Source organism: Apteryx rowi, unplaced genomic scaffold (assembly GCF_003343035.1).
Source record: "Apteryx rowi isolate R43461 unplaced genomic scaffold, aptRow1 scaffold_100, whole genome shotgun sequence".
NCBI classification, from domain to species: domain Eukaryota; kingdom Metazoa; phylum Chordata; class Aves; order Apterygiformes; family Apterygidae; genus Apteryx; species Apteryx rowi.
Window position 1 is genome coordinate 1,098,657 of NW_020447198.1, and position 22,602 is coordinate 1,121,258.

General features: G+C 42.4%; 1 protein-coding gene across 1 annotated transcript in view; it reads left to right on the top strand.

The window, feature by feature from the left end:
• The first annotated feature begins 2,147 nt into the window (after positions 1-2,147).
• The window catches only part of CUNH1orf21 (chromosome unknown C1orf21 homolog), a 53,092-nt gene continuing 32,637 nt past the window's right edge, over positions 2,148-22,602 (top strand). The window contains exons 1-2 of the mRNA XM_026062818.1: positions 2,148-2,241; positions 21,496-21,590. Coding sequence (XP_025918603.1) covers positions 2,148-2,241; positions 21,496-21,590 — 189 coding nt within the window. The remainder of the gene's footprint in view (positions 2,242-21,495; positions 21,591-22,602) is intronic.

Below are 22,602 nucleotides of genomic sequence, written 5' to 3' on the forward strand. Positions count from 1 at the left end.
AGAAAATTAGCATTCCACATATCTCATTTACAACCCACTTACTGATTCCCCTTCCCGGTCTGCTACTTCTTCTCCGCTCCCCACGCCTCTGTGTATCTTGACCCGTATCCTGAACAAGCAAAGCATGACTAATGCTTTAAATCTTTATGGATCCTCTTTTTTGCCCCTCGATAGCAAGAGGGAGACCTTTTATCTTAATTCGGGCTGTCATGCTATTTGGACACGTTTGGAGGCAAAATATTGTCAGCTGTGATTCTCACCGTTTTGCAAAAACATAAGATCAACTAATACAGTTTAAATRAAGTGACCGTATCGTAATAGTTGCAATGCAAGGCAGTGTAATTCAAATGGCCTGCTTAATATACTGACTGCTTAAATATACCAAGAGTGAACTTGAATTTTTTTTTCTTAGCGGGGATAACACATCTGAGGAGGAAGGCGGCTCAAGGGGGGTCTGCGCTCTCCCTGCCATTAACAGCACTAGTACCTATTCAGATTGTTAAAATTCATCATTTTATGGGTGAGTAGCTGGAGCTAAGAGAGGAATGGTGTAATTAGAAATTTATGCCTAAGTGTGCATATATGGGGAAAAAAGGCAAAAGCATATGGGGGAAGGTACTGAATATTAAAAAAATGCATGTAGGGGTATGGCTGGGAGGGTCAGCTGTTTAGAGCAGGACTTAAGTGTGTGTGTATATATATACATACTTATATATATAAGTATATATGTATGAATGAAAGGCCATGAAGCCTTCATTAAATGGAGGAAAGTTCTTTATTTTCCATACAAAGTGGGCTGGAAGATGGAAACCCATCTCTGAATGGAGGCACGAGGTGGCTCTGCATCCCGAGTCCTCACTTTACCCATGTTCAGCAGCAAAGATGCTTCTCTGGGAAGTGGCGGCCGAAATAGAGACATGGGAATCGCTCCCGGCCCGAGCTGGCACGTGCCCATTTGTGTGGTTTTGGGGGTGGCCCGCGGGCTGCTGCGACGGCCCCACAGCCCCTGTCCTGGTGCATCATTCCTGCTTAGCGCGCTTAAATATCCAGGAAGTCATGGGTTAAGAAATTATATGTGTTTAGAGTATCATCTTGTGCTGCAGCTGAGCTAAAYGAGCTTTTTGTCAAAAGCTCTCCTTTTCCTCCAGGCCTCCTCCTCTGTCTTTCACCAGCAAAAGGTTTGGCTGGTTGAAGGGCAAGCCATCATCTCACCCAACTTTGAAGTTGTTTCTGTTTGAGCGTGGAAATGTTTAGTCATTAAACAGTTTGTGGTTTTAATTGTTGTATTTACTGGGACGACAGTGTAGCTATAAACTGGGTTTTCCTTCCCACTTTCATTTTGTGTGAAATCTGGATTCTTGCACAGGGGGGTTGGACTAGATGATCTCCAGAGGTCCCTTCCAACCTCACCCGTTATGTGACTGTGTGATTTAGCGAGCTTTATTGCATCTTAAAATGTGGATAATTGCCTTTTGGAGTGGTGAAGGTCTTTTGGATCCAATAGAGCAATGAACGAGTAGGAAAAAAAAAATGCAGCTCACTATCTTCTTTGCCATCTATCAGCATAAGATCTTTAATTGATTTAGTTTTTTTTTTTTTGTCTGAACACTTGCATTTGGCAGATCTTAATCGCTAAAATGCTTACTAAGATTTCTGGCCTGGTGGGCAAACTGTTAAAAGGAGCAAGAGAAGTGGATATTGCTGGTTTCTTACATTTTTTCGAAAGACACATTCTCCAGGAGTAGGCAGATGGGTGGGAAATGGGTGTGYGGGTGCTGCTTTCTTCAGATTAAAGAAGAGACTTTGAGTTCAACGACTGCGCTCCTGTCCCAAGGCAGGCTTGGCTCTACCTATATCATGCCGGATCGATGCTTACTGGATTATTTTTAAAAATGTAGAATGATGGCGACAGTCTGCGCTCTCGTCCTCCTCCTCGCAAATCTCATCCTTTGTTTTGCCGAAGCGCTGTGTTTAGAGGTTACCTTTTGTCGAYGCACGCAGCTAAATATTTTTCCCTCTCTCTTGCTCCCTTTAGGTAAAAGCGTCTCGACAGCCCGGCGGGAAGGTGGATTGTTTGAAGGACGATGAGCGCGCGGCTCTAGACATGGTTTGCGGTTGGGTCCGGCTGGCGCTGTCTGAATGAAGCTATGGGCTGCGCGTCAGCCAAGCATGTTTCTACTGTTCAAAACGAAGAGGAAACTCAGAAAGGCAAAAACTACCAGAACGGAGATGTGTTTGGGGGTAAGTGCTGCAGGATTTTAATCTTTCTTGGACGGCGTGAATGTTCTGCGAGGTATATTTGGGAGTCTTAACCTTTCACAAAAGATAAAGGGAGGTGAACCTTAAAATAAATCACGACGGTAGTGCAGTTGGCCCCCCCCTAAAAGATAGTACCAGGACAGCTGAAATAGAGGTCAGGGTGAAATCCGGAGTGGAAAATTATCTTGCACTGGCTTTAACTCTTCACATCCTAAAATAGTTCAAAAAACAACCAGTCACACAAAACCCCTCATATTTATATATATATTTGTCAGTAGGAGCCAAAATAATTGACTCACTTCTTTAAAAAAAAAAAAAAAAAAAAAAAAATCTATTCAGTAAGAAAAAGATATTCCTTGATACCATTGTCCTATAAAGCAATAAAGCATTAGTTCTGAGATGCTATAGTGAGCAGGACGTGCAGGTAGAGTGAAACTAGCAGTAATCTTCTGTGGGGCATTCAGTGATATTGGGAAACTCTGGCGTAAAAACATTAGTTTCATTGCATGGGAAGGGTGGCCTTTAATCAGAACCTTAGCACAGACGCTCGCGCACCAGGAAGGGTAGTGTGGTATGTGTATAAAACGTATAGTCAGCCTCATTATTGTTTTTCCRGATTCTGGAAATCTGTGAGATTTCTAGATCTGCCTAGACATTTATCTGAAAACTCATTACTGCAAATAAGTAACTTGGTGCCGTTTCATAGCCTGCTTGGATTCAGGATTCTTAAAATAGGTGCATTGCTGCTGAGGGTGCCAAGCGTTTCTTCCCTGGTGGTTTTTTATAGCAATTGTTTGTGTAGAATGAGGAATGACACATCTAGCAGCAAAAAAAGAAATCATTGCTCTGGAAATTAAGGGGAGGTATTTTGCTTTTCCAGCCTGTCTGAGGGCATGGTTGTTCCCAGCAACAGATCCCAAAGTAAGAATACCGGGAATGATGATCTAAAGAGCACAAAGTTGTTCAGCAAACCTCAGGCTGAACGCTGGCTTCTTTTCCCATGCGTGGTCCTTTACCAGCCAGAGAGATGTTGTTTTTGGAATTCTGATTCAGTATGTTATTTTTATTTAAAACAGGCTGTAAGTRCAGTCATGAACAAAAAGCTCTGTTAGTTTATGAAAGGGATTTGAGTTTATATGTTAGCTGATATTTAACAAGGGAGCAGTTTTGGCAATATGTTTCTCTCAGGATTTTTTTTTTTTTTTTTAACTGCACGCTTCAGGCCAAAGATCTTAACTTTAATGTCAAGAAACCTAAAGTAACTTCTGGAGACAGAGGATCATGATGACCGAAGGGAATTTAAAGGGTTGCCACTTATAGAGCTGGAGCGGTGTCAGCGGTCTGATTTAGCTATTCTGGGATCTGTTTGAGGGCTGACAGCCTTTCCCTCTTTATACAGAAACCTAGCAGTATCCGAAATACTACCTGCAGTTACACGTTTTCGGGCACATATGTTAGTTTAGTCATTGTTAAAGTCCCAGTTCACCGACTAACCCTTCTCTAGCAGAGAGTTTAGGTACCATTGGGTTCTGTGGCTGAAGTGATTTAGTGAAAGGCAACCAGTGYGAGCACAGAAAAACCGTGTTATCCCCTTGCTGCTGAAGGGCAGCCTCCAGGTCGGGAATTGGGCATGTGAGAAAGGGGAACTTGAGGGTACCTGCCTCTACTGCTCTCCTTTTTGGGCCTGTAAATGAGCACCTTGGATGCCCAGGGCTTGGAGGTTACGTGCTTTGTGTGTACAGTGTCTTGCATGGTTCCTGAACATACATTTTTTTAATTAAAAAAAGGAAAGAAGACTATACCTTATCATCATGTTTATTGTGCTTCTTAACAATCTTCTGGAATTGCCAAGTGCCCAGAGCTATTTCACAGGAGACTGAATACTATTCCTACTCCCCCTTCTTCCCTGCTGGGAACTAATGGCGTTGTTTGGTATCACTTAGATCCGAAATCTCGGAGTATTCTTCCTGCTTCGTTTTCTGTTAAACTTCCATGCTATTAATCCTGAACATAATTTCTTGTAGCATATCTGCAGAGTTATTCCTTCAGTGCATCAAGGAGGAAGCTGACGCCTTCTCCTGAGCCAGGAAAGGGCTTAGTCATGCTAGATTTGAATGTAAGACCTCAGTGAGGATGACAAATCTTGGTAGAACAAGTTCCCAGAGATATGGAAGGATCCATAGAGTCAGCCAAGGTTGAAAGTACTGCAGCAGTTCATGGATTTCCCCTGTCCAATTCCAGATGCCCAAAACTGCTGAACGTTTCCTGGCTTATTGCTGGGAAGCGACAAAAGTATCTCGTGCAACCAGTGGACAAGAGCAGAGCATCTCTGCAGAGCAAGCCCACRGTAAATGGCAGGGAGAGCCTGGGCCGATCCATGGGGAACAAGAATGAAAGGGAATTAGAGGCAGTAGGTAAGAGAAGAATTGGGGAAGGGGGTAAAAAAAACATAGAAATGACAAGTGAGGTAGAAGGTGATCGATATAGTGTTAGTGTTGATAATGTCCTGGGAAAACTAGTATGCTTAGTATTTTCAGTGTTCGCATCTGGGCACTGATCCGTCCTAAAGCAACTACGCAGAAGCAGCATGGACAAGCTTTGTAGTTGCAGTAGGTTGCAGTAGCCCAGATTGGCTCTGATGATTTGCAAGTGGAGGAAGTCTTAAAAACACTTGAAATAGCTGTGACAGAGGGTTGAATGGAAAATACCTCACTGCTGGTCCTCCCTTCCCTGGGCACCGAGTCTGGCGCATGAAAGACGCGGCGTACAGTATGTTGTCTCTTGTTGCTTGCCTAGTGTCTGAGATGAGACTCATACTCTTCTTTCTTCATGTAGTGTCATCCCCATATAAGTTACAGGCAGAAAGAGTCAATAGTGAGGACTGTACTTTCCGTCTTGCTGTTTCATAAAATACAACATGTTGAGAAAGGAAAGGTATGAAAATACCAAGGTTTGGTTCTAGCCGGCTTTGCTCTTAACTTTGCCTAGGCTGCTTGGTTTTGCCACTTAGGGACTTTTGTAATGCATGCTAGAAGCATTAGCCACGTAGCTGAAAAACCTTAAGCTTTCACACATACCACCCTTTCCCACAGACAAGGGGGCTGGCACCAATGCAGCTGGTCATGCAGCTTCTCTGATCATCATCTTCTCTGGTGGTGCTCAAGAGCTTTCCTACTTCGTTTCCACGGCAGTAACTACAACTGGATGGTTGCCATCATCGCTGCCGTTGCAGTTGTTTTCCAGCTACGCAATAAATTTGCAGGTGCCAGTCTACAGAGATATGGCAAGTGTTGATCAGAGGGCACTAAGTGCTTTGAGAGTAACAAATTGAGAAGTCAGGCTCTCCTCAGCATTGCGACAGCTGGTGAAACCCTACTGGGTAGGTATTGTTCCAGATGCCGCTTGGAACCACTATAGTACCTTCATCTTCTAAACTCTTCTCAGTATTTCAAACCTTGTGGCTGCTCTATACCATCTCTGCTGTCAAGGTTTAATAGCGACGGAAGTTTTAGAGGGCAGAAAAAAAGGTGGGATAAGTCATAACCTGGGGTTCTTCAGAACTTCTGGATGCTTTTTCCATGTCACCTTGGTGGTAGTTGGTTATAAGCAAGTCTAGAGACTGTTTTAGAAACCATCACATCTATGAGGTTGTTTTTTTGGACTTTTAAAAGTCACTGCAGGTTAAGATTATGCTTATTTTCTCCCCAGCTTTTACAGTTCTTTTCAGTTGAGTGGACACAATGAGCCAGATGTTCACTGTGAATTCGAATTCCTAGTGTTTAAAACTAAGAAACCAAAGATGAAACCCATGGATTCTGTAAGAACAAGTTATGGTTAACTGAATACAAAACAAAAAAAGCATAATATTAAAATCTGTGTCTTATCCCAAACTCTAGTAGGCACTCTGCATTCTGCTGTAATATATATTTAAATAATTGAGTTAGCAGGCCTGTGAAAGGAGATGTTCTAGAGAAGATTGAATATAATATAATTATTATGCCTTGTTGGTCTCTAATGACTTTAAAATCCCTCTAATAAGGATAGTAGTAATAAATCTTCCTTTATTCATCGTTTCACTTCAAAGCTGATTTCCAGGGCAATACATAAGAACTCTAATAACGTAAATGCCAATGAAGAACAAAATGCTGTGACAGAGCCCAGAGTGTTCTTGATTTCGGGATATGTTTTAATAGTGTAACATCTCTTGTGCATTTATTTTATCTGTTGATTTTTAAAAATTGTGAGATGTTCATTTGAGGAGAAGGTTATTGACGTAATTTTTATGCGTGAGAAAACAACTGGTAATGTGATTTGTTGTGGAAAAAGGGATTTTAGAATCTATCTATTAATCTGAGAGTCTAATCCAGATATTTAGATGGAGCTCTTGGGTGCTTTGCAAAAGCAAGAGCGAACGTGCCAGGTTAGCGTCTTCTGGCAAATCAGGAATATCAGTGCTGCAATTGCCCGACAGCATTTCTATTATTAATAGCAACTCCAATTACTGAACCCGTCTAAGTAAAGCWGAACACAAAGTACAATAATTTATAAACAAACTTATGTCAGAACATTGTGAGAATACAAGAAAAGCAAATCTTTGTCATTTAGATATCATAGTGAGATTGAAAACCTGATCGATTAATGTAGTATCAGATTGTTTCACAAGCTTTAGTGTACGTCTCTTCACATCATTCCTGATTTGTGTGACAGTCCCACCCTTGTTTTAGAGACAGAAGATTTGTGATGGGCCCGGAGGATGGGTGCCAGATCCCTCGCAGACCTGCGCGCCCTAATACCCTGGTCTGCTCTTCCTCGGTTCCTCTTTCAGCAGTTTTCTCTGTGTTGATACTCCTTCCCAGACCTTTTGAAAAGCTCACAATTCAAGCAGAGTATTTAACTATTGCAAATACCTGTCCTTTATGGTGGCAGTTGGTCTGCAAGGTCCGGAAAGTATCAGCCTGTCTCCTAGCAGGGAGGACTCACTTCTCCACCAGGCTGAGGAGTTCAGCTTAGCCACCTGGAAGAAACATGTGCAGATGCCATAACTGAACTAGAAGGAGGCTCCTGTACTTGGCTTCGTGTTCACCAACAGCACAACTTAAAACCCCAAAGCTTCACGACCCCGTCATGAGATTTCCCATATTAGTGTTTTCTTTCTTGCTCTTATGTTTTGTTTGATGCAGGCCCTGCATGAAATAAGACTTTTTTCCCCCTCCATCCCAAGCTGTAGCAAGAGGAGCAGAGTGTTTCATTTTGCAGTCTTCATGTTGCTCGGCATGGTATCATTTCCCACGGAAGAGCAGGAGGCTCCTACGCTGGGTAGGAGAAGGTTGCAAGGGATTGCTTGGGCCCRTTCATGATGGAAACGAGCATCTGATACTTGGGTCAGGGTGGACCATGGKGAGCTCTAAAAGATGCAGCCTTGTGTGCAACAACAAATCATGCCATCGTGTACATAGGGAACGGTGCTGAAAATGGTAAAATAATTGAAATTTTAAAAGTATGCCTATGCCTACAATATACAGGAAGAGATTAGAGAGGGGAATTTGGGCCTTTGACTTTTCCTAAATACCCCTCTTCACCACCAAAAATATTGTGCCCAAACCTTTGTAGAGATAACTTTGTTTCGAAGGCTTTCTCTTTGATTGGTAGGCCTAGAAGTATCATCTTGTTCAAAACTTCAGTCTCAGGCTGTTCAGGTGCTCCTAGTTAATGAAGATTCACTTCTGAAGCCTGACTTTCTCCATCTAGTTCCAGTGCACAAAATTCTGCAGAGAGTTTTCTGACCCTTTGAAGCTCTAAGGTTGGGAAAATTTTAGGTAAGATCTTGAGTGGGGAAAAATTAATTAGAAATATTTTCCAAATGTGAATAACACCTTGCTGCCGCCTCTCCCGACCAGCAAGGTCTTGCTGTGCTGGACTTCATGCAGACACACAGCTCAGAGCTCCCTTTGCCTGGCAGCAGTGGTTTTATTGACCCCGATCAGCTGATCAGCGCTCACATAGCAATCGTTCAGGCCCGTTTGCTTCTGCAGTGTCARGCCCTGGCTCGTTTTAAGAGCAGTAGTGATTGCACACAAATGGACCTGCGTCATGCAGTGTCCTAACACCATCCCAGATATTTTGAGACAAGAGCTTGAGTCTAATTTTCCTCACTTCTTATTCAATTGTAAGATAACAACATGAGTCAGGGAGTCGTTGCTGGAGAACAGATCCAAATGCATGGTAGGGTGCAGTGTCTTTTTGAATGAAATGATATTTATTAGTTTAATAACCCCTTCCCTTCTCTCCAGCCTGCTCCGACCTCATTTGGTGAGGTCCTGTTTTCTCGCCTCTGTAAACATGGTTTGGTATTAAATGCAGCTGTTTCAGGAAGTGGGAGAAAAGAATAAAACCCCAAACAACCTTCAGCGTTACGTTCACATGGGAAATGTAATAAAACTGTATTTGTTATCTAGGTTTATGGTGTAACTTGGAAAACACCCTTAAGTCAATAATTTACTATTTGGTTCCCACAAGGAAACAGTGAGATGTAAATAAATCAGATTTTGGTTAGCCACTTATTAGTCATCCATGGGTGCAAAGACAGCATATTCCGTATGAACCCAAACGCTGTAATTTTTCACGTTTCGTGGTATACCTCCTGCAGCAGTTGCCACCTCTTTCCYGCCGTTGCCCCTAGTGTCGTTGTTCTTTTGCTGCCTCTAATCAAAGAACAATTTACCAAATTTACACAAACCAGGTTTTTGTTGTTTGTCGCTRCTTCTTGAGATTATTGTATCAGAGGACTAAACTGATATAGTTTATATKTGTTTATATAACTGGTAGCGTGGTCCTCAGCTTAAAAAGTCATCGCTACAGCTTGAACACTGTTTGTTATGCAGCCAGAAGATGTGAAGGTCCCGTCTCCTCTGCAGCCCTTCACCCTTGGCGTACAGATTAATGGCAAATGTTTAAACATTTAACTTGGCTTTGGAATGGCTTGGAAACATATGCAGATAAGTTTGAGGTAGGAAGACTGAAGGAAGAGGGGGTGACTCCGACATACTTGTTAAACAACAGTTTTATAGCTATTTCTCTTACGCAGGATTGCTTGTCAAGTTGCTTGACATCTTAGAGCTGGATTTAAAGCAGAGCAGGTATCCATGAATTAAGTGTATAGCCTTCAGACTATCGTTTTCTTGGGCCAGTTAATCATCTTGCAATATTTGCAACTCCTTATCGTGGTGTTAAATGAGTGACCTGCTCTGCAGTGTCGTTCTGCTTAGTGTAAATGCCCTGTGTTTATACCGAACCTCTCTGGGATGTAGAAAGAGAAAATGGAAAAAAGACGGAGAAACAGTTGCGCTGATCCCAAGCTGGGTGCGTGTCCCTGTTTGCTAGCGAGAAGCCAGGCGGTGTTTTCTGGCAGCCTTGGTGCTGAAGGAAATCCCTTTACCTTGTCTTAGAGACAAATTGCATTTTTACGTTACTTTTTTCAGGGCAGTCTGGGGTATTCATTGCCTTCCCTGCAGGCAACTGTCCTGATGAAAACGAGGAAACTTGGTAGTAAAAGTGCCACTATACTTCCAGTTACTGCAGTCTCTCCTCCCCCCCCCCCCAATTTGCCAAGCTTTGTATTACTGGGTCACAAAAATAAACAAAATATTGAATTTTGGCYGTGAAAACCTCAGCGAGGGGGATAATTTTCTGATTCACCAGGTAAGCTTCAGGCCTTCTGAAGGTACACAAATGTGTATTCATTTCAGCAACATAAGGCTAGTTTTATACTGAATTACCTACTGATATTGTATAAATACAAGGAAAGCATAACTGAACAGCAGATATTTGCGTATGCTACTATATRTAACCAAAGAAGCCCTTAGAAGCTATTTGCTCTGTAGCTTTGGTTTTTCTAAAATGCTCCCAAAACATTTAGTTGTCCTATATGCCGGGACCGCTGGGAAAAAACCACAGACACGACTTTTCCGCTACGCACTTCTCCAAAGCGCTGAGCCATCCTGGGGTTCGCAAATAAATCACCTAATCCGGCGGTTGCAGCTTGCCCTGGGCTGCGGCCCGAGACCGACTGCACTCTGTTTTGACCCTGTGCCAAAAAAAATTGGAAAGGTTAAGGCTGCAGCCTCCGGAGCGTACGGCTACGACAACAGAGCTGGCTTCTGCTGAGTGGGTGCAATCGAGCCCTGCCCAGYGCCTCTTCGTCTTATCCCTGCGAAGGGGGGGCTCCGGCCAAAAGGATCGAGCTAAAGGTGCTCTTAAATTATTTAGTTCCTCTCCCTTTTAAAGCTTGCGCGACCAAGGGCTGTTGAGGGTGAACGTTTCCTGCTCCGTGATGCTGCAAAATAGCTCGGAATCGTCTTTGTTTCAGGACTTATGCATTTGTAGTTTCAGCAGTGATCTCGGGCTGTTTTAAAGGGAAAAAGGAGAGGCGTTTTGTTTTGTGGAAATCTCATTTGTGCTACAGGTTTTTTATTAAAAATTATATACATTTGACTCCCTGTATTTTGTCTTACAATATTTTAGATTTTTCCTGTAGGAATTGGGTGCATCTTGAGATCTTTTGATACTAAAAGCACTTGACTAGAATAATCGCTCCAAGGACTTGTGCTTTTTGTTTTGCTTTTGTTCAGCTAGTATTAAAACCTGCCTTTTTTTCCCCCTATTGCTTGCAGGGGGGCAGCTAACTGGGGCAGTTACGCCGCAGGTGATGTGCGAGCGATGACAGTAGGGGAAAGGGAGGAGACCATGAGCAGGATGAGATGGTGTGGAAGAGCCCCAGCTCCGCGGCATGGAGAGCCGGGAATTAATTTGTGCCATGGAATAGGTGGTGGGTGAGAGTCCGTTGACGGCCTTCGTGTGGGGCAGGAGTCAGACGGTCCCTGGCTGTCCCACATCCCTCCAGTTCAAGGAGCTTCACCATCTCTGATGGCATCTCTGATGGCTTCAACGATGAGGCTGCCGTGCGGGTGGTTGGGATTGGCTTCTCGCATCTTGCCAGAAGGCTTTGCAAAGTGGATGCTACTCTGGGAAGCTGGCATCTTTCAGAGATGACAGATTAACCCTACACATTGTAACCAGAGTAAAATATTAATCTTCGCCGTAGCGGTTAACTTGGTAGCTCTTCAGAGGGCCTGTAAGTCAAGTAAGGGAATTAACTGTTCTATCTTTTGCATCTGGAAATGCGCGCTGTATTTTATAAATTAAGTTTGCATTACATCCCCACCTCAACTTGATTTACAGAAATGCTAGCAATGAGATGTTGTGCTCATCATGAATCTTCAGTACATTACTGGTCCTTGATAATTATTCTGTCCCTTTCGTAGTGCACTTAATTAAATAGCTGTTGATTTACAAATATTCTTTCTGAGGTACATGAGTGGAGAAAACTTGATAGACTAATATTATATTAATAGAAGAAAACTCTATGCCAGAGAGGCTATCAGAATACATTTTAAGTCGCACGTTGCAGGGCATCAATCTCATTTAATAGCTGACTGATTAAGAATAACATTACTTCTTAGGTAAAGAGCAATCAAATTTTTATTGATAAGGAAACTGAAGATACCTTGTCACGTACTTGCAATAATAACAAATGTGTAATTTGGGGGTTGTGGAGTCGTAATAATTCTTTGTGCCAAGGAACTCTTGGGGTCATTATTACAGAATTACAATATTTAGTACCCGGTGGGTGTTTTTATGTTTTGTTTTGGTTTTCTTTTGCTTTCTAAGGGAGAATTTCAAAACGAGCAGTAAAATGGAATTGAAATGCCTTTTCCATCCTGGCCGCACAGGGCTATCTAGGTTGTTTTAGCTGATTCCTTTCTGCTTGGTCTCAAAGTATTTCTCAGCATGAAGCTTGGAAAAGGGAGAGAACGGCATCCTCACCACCTTCTCCTCTCAGCAACTTACTTGAGAAGGTTTTATCGTAACTGCCGACAGTTTTGCTGAGTTTTTAATGATATAATTGGCTAGCTACTCGCCAGGATGGCTGTAAAATCAGCAAGTTATGTATGGAAAGCCTTACGAGAACTATGGAGACCCTGTAAATTCACAAAGTATGTGGGTTGGCCAAGTCTGTCTCCTTGCGTCTGAACCGGTGTGACGTCTGAGGTAGTTACTGAATTTCATTTATTCGCCTATAAAATGAAAATAATTCCCACCGCACAGGAGTTTTGTGTTCATAAAGTGCTTTGAAATCTTCTCGTGAAAGGTGCTCTGGAAGACATTACTGGATTTGAAGGTTTCCCTGGTTTTTGTCCATCTGATATGTGGATCTCACTATCTTAGTAGGAAGGTTTTAGCCCTTCTGGTGTTGCTGGTTACATTGTATTCCAGGGTTTGCTCCTTGGCCATTTCTTTTCTGTTTTTTCTCTCTCTATTCCTCTGCTCCGTAACCAAGAGGCTTACCAAAGTAAAGCCGATTCTTTAATCTTTGCTTTTGCAGTTTGAGTGGTGTAAAGATTTCTATTTAGGGCAGGGTCACGCTCTTTACTTGGTTCTGCAAAGCACCAAATATGTTTGTGGTGGTCAGATGTACTATGGGGTTGTTGTAATATGGGATGCTGTGACAGTAAGTTGCAAACTGTACCCGAAAACCTACCTGGTAATTTCAGATGAGTAGCAATATTTCCAAGGCACCATCCCTTCCTTTTCCTGCGGTCTGCTCCTTTAATATCTTCTTGCTTCTCGTTTCCTCTCTTGCTTTCATTTCTCAATTTGATCTTTTTAGTGGACTGGATAATTGCATTTGCGGCGTGTCCTTCCTGCAGAGCACCATAGCTATAATCTCCTCCACCTGAGCAATGGCTTCCTTCAAACAACTTTGCATCCGGCTCAAAGCACCATGTTAATTAAATGCAAAACAAAACAAAAGATGGGGTGTGTAGGAGTTACACAGTTCAACCATGCAAAAAATCTGCATCGCCGAAAGATAGTTATGAGCATACAACTTCAGCGCTGCTTCTTGCCTTCRCTGTCACACAAAAGTCTTTAATTATATGATCACATGGCTGTTTTTTTCAATGCTGTCTTATATATAGTGTTCGCTCGGATCTTAAACACAAATGGGTATTTAAGAGATCCGGAGATTGTGTAATTAAAGCCTGCACCGTGCAAGAGGGGTGTGACTTGCTTGTTTACTGGTAAGTGGTGTAGGGTTGTTGAATATTGAGATTGTACCTCTTAAGAGTCTTTCCGAACCAGCAAAATAACCTCTGAGGTTGTCGTTCTTTTTTTCCCCGCGAAACTCGAGCTAGCCGCTTGCAGCGCGCACCTCGTATGGAAGGCGTTCGCTGTCGTTTTGTTCGTCGCACGCTCTGGTTTTGCTTAATTGAAACGCCGAGCGTGCAGAAGATGCTGTAGTTGGCTAATCCGATTCCTAAACGTTTTGTTTGGGGCGCGCAGGGGAAGAGGAAAGGGAAGGGGGAAGGAGAAAGGAAGTGGCTGTGGAGGGAGGAGGGCACTCCCGGAGCTTCCTGGAGCCGCTCAGAAGTCCGGAGAGCCGAGCTGGGCCGCCGTGCGCTGCTGCGTTGTTGTTGGCTCTGCGCGCGTGCTTAGCTTCCTTTTTTTGTCTTTTTTCTTCTTGAAAGAAGTTACAGCAAGCTGATTTCTGGGGCATTTGTTGTGTTTCTTGGAATTGGGAGCGTCCCTGACCTTTCTATCAGGGAGCTGTCGTGAAGCAGAGCAGAAGGCGTTTCCTTCCTTCACGGGTTTCAGGAGGTGTTCGGATTTCCGGTCCTCCTCCTGCCGCGCGCACACATCCGTGAGACCGCGTGTCCCCAGCGATTGTTTCCCAAGTTGTTTTGGGTACTCAGTATCTTCCGCTCATCCACGTATACGGATATAAATCCTCCCAGCACTCCTCCGAAGTAAAAAAGCATGTTTTATAAAAAGGGATTTGTAAAGAGAATTAACCCTGAGGAACACGGAAGAGGTCTGAGGTGGAGCTGGAAAAGCCGTAGGTGGCACCCTGAGCAGGGAAGTGTCCTTTCCTCCCTTTCCATAGCCACGTGGGTGGGCAATGCGCCCGCATGCGAGGAAGTGAATGTGCAAAACATGGTGCGTGGTCTTTTGTTTCCTACTTAGAATTAATTAAGAGATTGCATATGGAAAAAGAAGTCCTTATGGAAAGAACAGTTCCCAGAAAATAACTCTGACAGCGTTGGTCGCACAGCACACCATTCATCCAGTGTACTCTGCTCTCTCAGTTTGTGTCTGTTGTATTTATAGCACTTGCACTATACAATAGTCCAAATACAGTATAGCCTTAGGAATTTTTTGTCCAAGAAGAAACCACGTAGGGCTCGTGGCTTCCTTGATTCAGCTGCACGTGATCTGCACCCAGCAGTGCATCTCTTCATGAGTAGTGCACCAAATTTGAGAATTAGCCCTACGGAAACAAGGGAGCTAAATTATGGCTTGACAACCATCTGTCATTTTATTAGATCGGGGGAAGAAAACAAATCGGAAGACCCGAGATGTATGAACCGGGGAGCTTGCTCAGCAGCAGCACCCCAGGTGCCAGAACGGCATGTTCTCTCCCCGCAGGCAGAAGTCAGATCGTGCCTTTTGCGGAAGATGGACGGAGATACCGAATGGATCAGAGCAGGTTGGAGCACTGACGGCAGTAACAAAAGACGGGTTAATATGGCAATGGGAGTTTTCTTTGTTCTTATACCAGGAGAAGTCAAGATGAAGCTCATTAAAGTTAATGGAACCACGCTCCGGTCAAACCTGTCAGCCCAGGAGGCACCTTGTTGCAAGCTGCCATGATTTGGGCCTGGAAGGAAATAGCCTGATAAAATAGGAGGAAATTTGCTAAAATTTCCCAGTTTAGTTTCAAGCAGACATCGTTAATGTTCCATAAAGCCCGGGACGTGAAGCGAGGATGTAATAGGAACTGCTGGATAGCTCAGAAAAGAGCTATTCCTGTCTTGCCAGGCTTTAGGTGCTGAAAAAGGAAACGTGGTTCAGCCGCTGCTTGAAGCTGTAGTGCAGTTTCTGCGGAAGCTGAAGTTCCTGGGTGGCAGCAGCAACCTGGTTTGGGGGGGAGCTGGGGAAGTAGAGGACCTCCAAAAGATGCATCGCATCTAGATGACTCTGTTTAATTCGAGACAGAGATGTAGGCATTTGCCTACATTTTAAAACTGAATTTCTCAGGCCCCTTTCTTCCCCCCCAGAAAGCCAAACCAGCAGTCTCATCTACCTTGKGCATAAGCAGTATTCAGTCGTCTTTTTCTGGCCCATGCTGGTATTATCTAGGAAGGAGACAATACTTTAGGGTGATCTTTCCAGACCTGCTGGAACCGTTTGTTTTAGTACATTTAGATTTTCAAACAGTTTTTCTGTCAGATGATTTATACCTTGTGGGCAAAATTTGTTTTGTGTACCTGTACTCTGTTTAATATCTGATGCTGTCCACTGACTCGGCTTCAGCAGTGACTGTATTTCAGATTAGATTAAGGTATGTGTAACTTCGTTTGGGAAATCTGAACAAGCATCTTCAGATATTCCTTTGGGAGAAATAGGTCTGCTTATTTCCTAAGCTATTTTTTCTCTTTAAATATTTCATATTAGTAAAAACAGCATGATCACTGGATTGCAGAATTGCCTGAGACTTGACAGATCTGAGGGTTGATCATGGATGAAGAAGATGAGCCGCTCACCAACTACTGGTTGCTCCCTGGTGGCATTTCACTATCAACTCATATTCTAGTTAAATCAGAATCAAAATGACCACATTGATACCACTTTCCCCAAGTGGTTGGAGCTGAAGCTGAACAGATAAATGACATATCCTCTAGTGTCCAAAATTTTGTTTGAGAAATGTTCATTTACAGGCTTTACACAACTTTTCTCTAACTGACTAACCAAAGTCTGTAAAGACCTCTAATTAGGGAAACCGTGCAACCACCCAAGCGAGCTAGTTGTAATACTTCACTGTCCTTGCTGTTAATGATTTTTGCTAATACCTAGGCTGGATCTTTATAGATTTAAGCTCACCACAGCTCGTCCTGTCAACTGTAGGTGCGTTTGCAGTGGCGTTGTAGATGATGGTTGGCATGTTTTGCTTTTAGCATCAAAATGACTCACCTGCTGCTAAATACATTTCAGCTAAGTTGCATCAAATCTTTCATGATTTTTAACAAATATTTTTAGAAAGAGCAATTTGGTCCTTTTTCTAAATATAGTGTTGGCTTTCAAATCTTCGACAGAGGAGAGCCCGCGAACCTTTGATCTGCGGTATGCCTGGGGACTTGAGCGCAGCAGTAGTAGTTTCTGCACCAGGTAGAAATAAGTACAATACAGAGAAATGTGTTGTACCAGTTGAAGTTCATATTTTGCAGAACAGACATTCGTATTTTAACAAATGAAGGATAAATCTTGGCGCATCCTTTGGTACAAAGGCAAGAGGTGGTGCAGAACAAATTGGGAGTGCAGAGAAACGAAGGTGTGGTCAGAAACTTTCTTCCCAGTAGCGTGACTAAAGTACCATCTATCTCATGTCTGATACTTGATATGTCACTAAAAATAGCAAACGGAGGCTCACCCGTCATCCCTTTCGAATACAGCAGAGCCAAATCTGTCGGTCTTTAGATGTCTGAAATGGGACTGCATGTTAGTATAAATAACAGATAGCCCTCGTCTTTTTTAAGACTTGGTATTTAAACAAAAGATTTCTGCAAAAGTCACAGCAAGCCCAGATTTATTTGATGGAGTTAACAAAAAAAAAAAAAAAAAAAAGAGTGGGAGGACAGATTTCTGGGGGTTTTTTTGTCTTTTTTTGTTGTTCCTTTTTTTTCCCCTTAGCTGAGCCGAAGTATGATGTCATTACCAGCGTAGCTGTGGTAATGGCACTTGCACAAATGTCTGCACATCCTGAAGAAATCCTTTTCATAGGAACAACCGCAGTTTTCATTTCCCCCAACCCCCCAGGAATTGTATCAATATTCTGAGTTGATATGCCCATTTATCACTGAAATCGTTATTAATGAGTGCTCTTTTTCTTTGTCACGTTTCCATGGTAACGGGGTGACATGTTTGAGTAGAGTTATCTGTTTCCAGATGGAGATCTTCATTCATAAGATTTGCCTATTGAGAATTTTAGCAGCCTGTTCAATTTAAAAAAAATCTTCCTCGCTTGCCCCTCCGGAGTCTTCTGCGCTAGACGTGTTGCTGCTGTCTGTTTTATACCCTGTAATGGATTTGGTGGTAGGTATTGTGCTTAACATGTCTGTYCCTCCTTTTTTTTTTTCCTGGTCCAATTTTGTTATTTTTTCTTTCCATTCAGTCGCATCAAAACAGTATTTGCTGTGGCAGCCCTGAAGACCCATTCTTCATCCATCTGAGTTGTCGCAGCTCTTCTCTTTATATTTAACATACCACACTCTGAGTGATAGTATCCTGAAATTAAAATTTTATCCAGTACTTGGTTTTATTTTTACACATGAAAGAAGCATAAAGATTTTTTTCACTTTTGGTTATCCTTTTTTGCTGTAAAGCTGTGTGTGTTTAAAAAAGAAAGAAAGTATTACTGTTTACCAAGATAGAGCAAGATAAATATGCATAAAACTTTATGTAGTTTTCTTTATCCTGAACTTCTTATAGTTGTAAAGGTCTTGCTGACTGTCACAGTTGATTGAGATTAAGTAGGACCTARGTAATGCTTCATGAGTTCTCTGGGTCGGCTTCTGATCAGTTAGACCAAAAGTATCCCCAAATGATGTATTTACTTTAGTAGAAATCAAAAGGTGAATTTAACATCCTATATTTCTTGAATTCCAGATGCCACTCTTACTGTAGCAAGCAAAACCTGGGCAGCAGTTTTAGCAAAACAAGAGAATCAGCAAATACAAAAGGAGTTGCCTTCAGGGAAAGCATCAAAGGACCATTCCTCAAACCTGTCTTTAATCTAATTTTCATGTTCATTTAAAGCCATTTATGACCATACATCCCACTTGAAGGGCTATCTGTTGCTCRAACATCCATTCTATTGCRTTTACAASACTTCCATCTTGACATTAACTCTATAGTAAGAGCAATCTCTTTRTATCTCAAAACTCTTGGTTTCAGAGCAACCCCATCCTTGTGGATATCTTTAGTAAACATCTTCTTCACCTAGTCAAAAAATGTATGTATAGCTCTGCCCTCCCACTAATTGTATGATATAGCCCAAGGCCTAATTGGTAAGTATATATTACATTCAGATAGTTGAAATAATGTTGTCGTTGCTGTGAAAAGCAAGGTGTTACATGTAGGACGTGTGTCCCTCCTGTCACACCAGCTCGCCCTGCTGCTGTCTGGTGAAGCCGCACAGGGACCACCTTCTCCTCCTTTGCACCCTTTGGGTTCCCAAAAGCCCCATTGCAGTCAACCATCTCAGCCGGTGAGACGCTACACGTTGACCCATTGCTTTCGGGAGGTGTTTGGTGTTTCTCACGTCAAGCCTGTGCTTGAAGAGATTGGTGGTGGAAAGCTGTGGGGCTCGTAGTCTGTCTGATAGTCCTCTTTTTTCTTTGATACTTTTGCTGACAGTATAATTACATAGCTGTTTTTCTGCCCTTTCATAGGGGAATCATATCTATTTTTACCTACCTTTAGCAAGTGAATATTCAATATGAGAAAGTGATGCCAATATATTGGATTTGCATGTATTATTTTAAGGAAAATATTTTGTCCATGGTAGGAAATTCTGAGAGCATATGAGTAATAATATTGCTTCAAATTTAATATTGAAGTTACATGCCATTAATCTCCATGTACGTGCAATATAACAATCACTCGTAGCTCAATCMGCTTTTCTGCTCTCATTAATTGAAGTTAGGTTGATGACTTGCTTTTCACAGGCTGGTGCTGTGTCCGCCTGTCTGTCTGAGAGTGGTACTACGTGCTCCAGATCAGTGGGTTCGATSGGCTTGCTAGCTGCTTAGTGCTCCCGGCTATTAATCCTTTATTGAGGCATGGAGGTATGAGTGTTGGCCATCCCTCCTTACCTCTTCCTAATGCGGCTTGTCCTCCAAGACGTGGTCAGTGGGCCTTTGCGGCAGAGTGTCAGCTTCAGATTTTATCAAATTGCATTGCTTTTTGAGATACAGGTAGAGATTTCCCATGCACAAGCACACACTTTATAATAGAGCCGTGACATTAATACCAAATAAGTTTGTAAGATGCTTTCTATTAAAAGATTCATTTTACGAACACTTGCAGAAGCAAGTATCTTCCACTTTGACCTCCTGTATGTTTTTAATGTGAATTCTTCTAATGAGAAGAYGGATTTCTCTGAAATAAGACAAACTAGTTGACGTAATTCATTCAACTTGTCCCAAAAATGTGGTGAAAAAAAAAGCTTTTATTTTTGGAAGCTTTCTTGCTTCTGAATGTCTCAGGCATGAATTTTCCAGGCATCTGCACTTCTCCTGCAGTTCCTGGGATGCATAAGTAGTAACGCAGCAAGAATTAAGAGTGTCATCATGATGAAGATGGTGATGTGGAAGCTGGGTACAGGAAACCTGTAGCTCAGATATCTGAACAGCGAGGCCTGTCATGACTGTTGTAGAAATGGTTAGAGAAGGAATACTGAATTTCCAGCAAAAACTTTCCTTCTGGTCCTATTGGACTATACCAAACTTTCATACATAAATCTGGTTCTAACTGATTATCTTATTTAAAAAAAAAAAAGAAAGTCATTTTATCAATGCCCTGGTCCGCTTGCTTCCAAGATGGTGTCGCATCTCGGAGGTGGTGGTTGCCACCAAACATCAGGGCCTTGACACCTTCCTCATTTTCTGCAAGACCAGGCTGCTCAGTCTGCTTTTCTTTCGGTTAATGTGGACTGGCTGCAGGTTGTGCGCGTGGCCTTTGAGTTTTGTCATCTGTTTTCCCATTCAAATCCATAAATGCCACTGTGGGAGTGTTCTGCTTTTCTGCATGTGGGATTTAGTGCTAATCACAACGGAGATCGTTGAAGGAGTGAGAAAAATGCAAGTTAGGTATTACAGTCAATCAAGTGCTTGTAATTCCCAGTTTTTATTGTGTTCAGCCTTTTTGGTTTTATGAATTGTCACCTCCTGATTTCCTAAATTCTGTTTTTTTAAATAAATTCAGTGAGAGCTTGTTCACACTTGCCAATCTAATAATATGGTTTCAAATTCTTCCATCACTCTCTATTTTCAGTCTCCATTATAACTATCTGAGATGCTGCTATTTGATTATAAGTTTCCAGTTTTATTTAAACTTTATAATAACCTAAAATATGTATAGRAATGGAACAAATGCAAAACCATGTCATACCTTAAAAAAAAAAAAGTTGTTTTTTACAGTTTATCTTATTTGCCTTGCACGCTCTTTGGTTAACAGTTTCCTGAAAACAAGCTGCTTTCTAAGTAATTTTTATTTTTTTTACAGTGCGTTAAACTTAGGAAAATCCATTTGTGTTTTGCTTTTGACATAGCAAGTGAGATGAATTGATTGAAAAAACCCCCAAAGCCATTACTGGAGCTTTGAGGGGGGCTGCTGATTTAGTGTACCGTAGCGCACAGGTGGCAGGTAGCCACGTGGGGGGGAGGTGGGAAGCCTGTTCCTCTAGGCATGATTATATGGCTTTGCCTTATGCACCTTTTGCTTTGGCCCCATTAAAGCAGGGCAGGAAGAACAGGATGAAAAATGTAGCGGGTTTCAGTGGTTTATTTTATTTTTTTATTCCCTCCAGATTTTAACTTAAATTTCACATTGTCTCCATCTGTATTGCTTTTCCAAGGAGGTTTGCTCAAGGTGAGGAACGTATCTAAGCAAACTCCTCTGTATAGGAGCTACCACTTGTTTGCCCACTAAAAACAAAAAAAMCCAGGGATTTTGCCGGGTGCAAAGAACTTGGTTGTATTGTACAGAAAACTGGGGAGTTGCCGGAGAGTAGTACTATCCTCCCATATACCTAACACAGGTTATTTGTGGTGCTGGGGCCATACTGGAAGAGGTAGCTCATGAGCAATTGGGGAAGGCCAGAACTGGAGRTGCTTCCTCAACCTGCAGGCAGAAAAACTTCCTTGCTATCAGTCATATTTAAGCATTTGAAGCTATATACGTGTAATTTTTAACTGCTTTGCTCGTTTAGGGCCTTTTCTAGTCAGCTGTTTCGGTTTTGGTTTGTTTTTTCTTTTTTTTTTTTCCCCAGCTGCTGAACTACACTGGTTCAAACCTTTTTTTTTTTCTTTTTTTTTTTCTTTTTTTTCCCTCGGCACTCAGATGAGTATAGGATCAAACCAGTGGAAGAGGTCAAATACATGAAAAATGGGGGCGAAGATGATCAGAAAATAGCAGCCAGGAACCAAGAAAACTTGGTAAGGATCGAACTTATCGCTTATCTCGTGAAATGATCGGGGCTCGGCTTTTGCGGTGAGATCCGCGGCGTGCAGCACGGYGCGAGGACCCTCTCGGACACGCCGTAACCCTACACGATGCTCGCGTAGAAGGTGCAAACTATTACGTTTTCCTGCTTGTCTTTCTGCATTAGGGCTTTCCCTGATGGAGCGCTTCCACAGAAGTACTATTTCTGCTCACCTCCTTTGCGGCTATAAATACCAAATGCAGTTTGGCGCGCGCGTGTTGCAAAGGAGTTCTTAGTAAAAGAGGAGCGTGCTGCCATTAAGAAAATGACCTGCTTAAGTAGATGCTATTTGCTCTGAGCTTCCTGGTTTTACTTATTTTAAAATTCGCAGGAAAGGAAGTTCGGGATAGAAAAAGTAACGTATTTATAACCTAGTCGCAAGAACCATTTGGGGCGTATTTTTTTCACCTGAGTGAGCACCCTGCCTGTCCGTAGTCCCACTTAAAGAGGAAATCTCGGGTAAACTAGGAATAAAACTCGTAGTAATAGAAATAGCTTTTTAAGCKGAGGCAGCTTAAAATCACAGTTGACTTACCTGAGGCGTTTGCAGGAAGACGTTTCTGCTTCTCTAAAGCAGAAAGTAATACCGATTTTTGATTGGGGTTTGGACCAGCTTAATTTTTGGAGACTTTTCAAAATTTTAATGGGTGTGGGTGAAATTTCCCATCTGGGTCTCATTGATCATTTCAGCTTTCCTCACTTAAGGTTTTTTTTTCCCCCTGATATTATTCCCGCCACCTGGAGTAAGCCCAAAGGGGGAAGASGATGAGCAAATCTCGGTGGAGCTATAACCATTAGCACCAGCGAAGGATTTGCCTTTTGCCACGATTGGGAAGCTGTATAAAAATTCACCGTTTGGGAATTTTTCCGTCGCTGGAGATGTATGAAACAGYGTAAGTGATTTCTAGGCAACTTGGGTGCTTTTTCCCCCAACAGATATATATGCTTGCAGTATGAAGCTACAC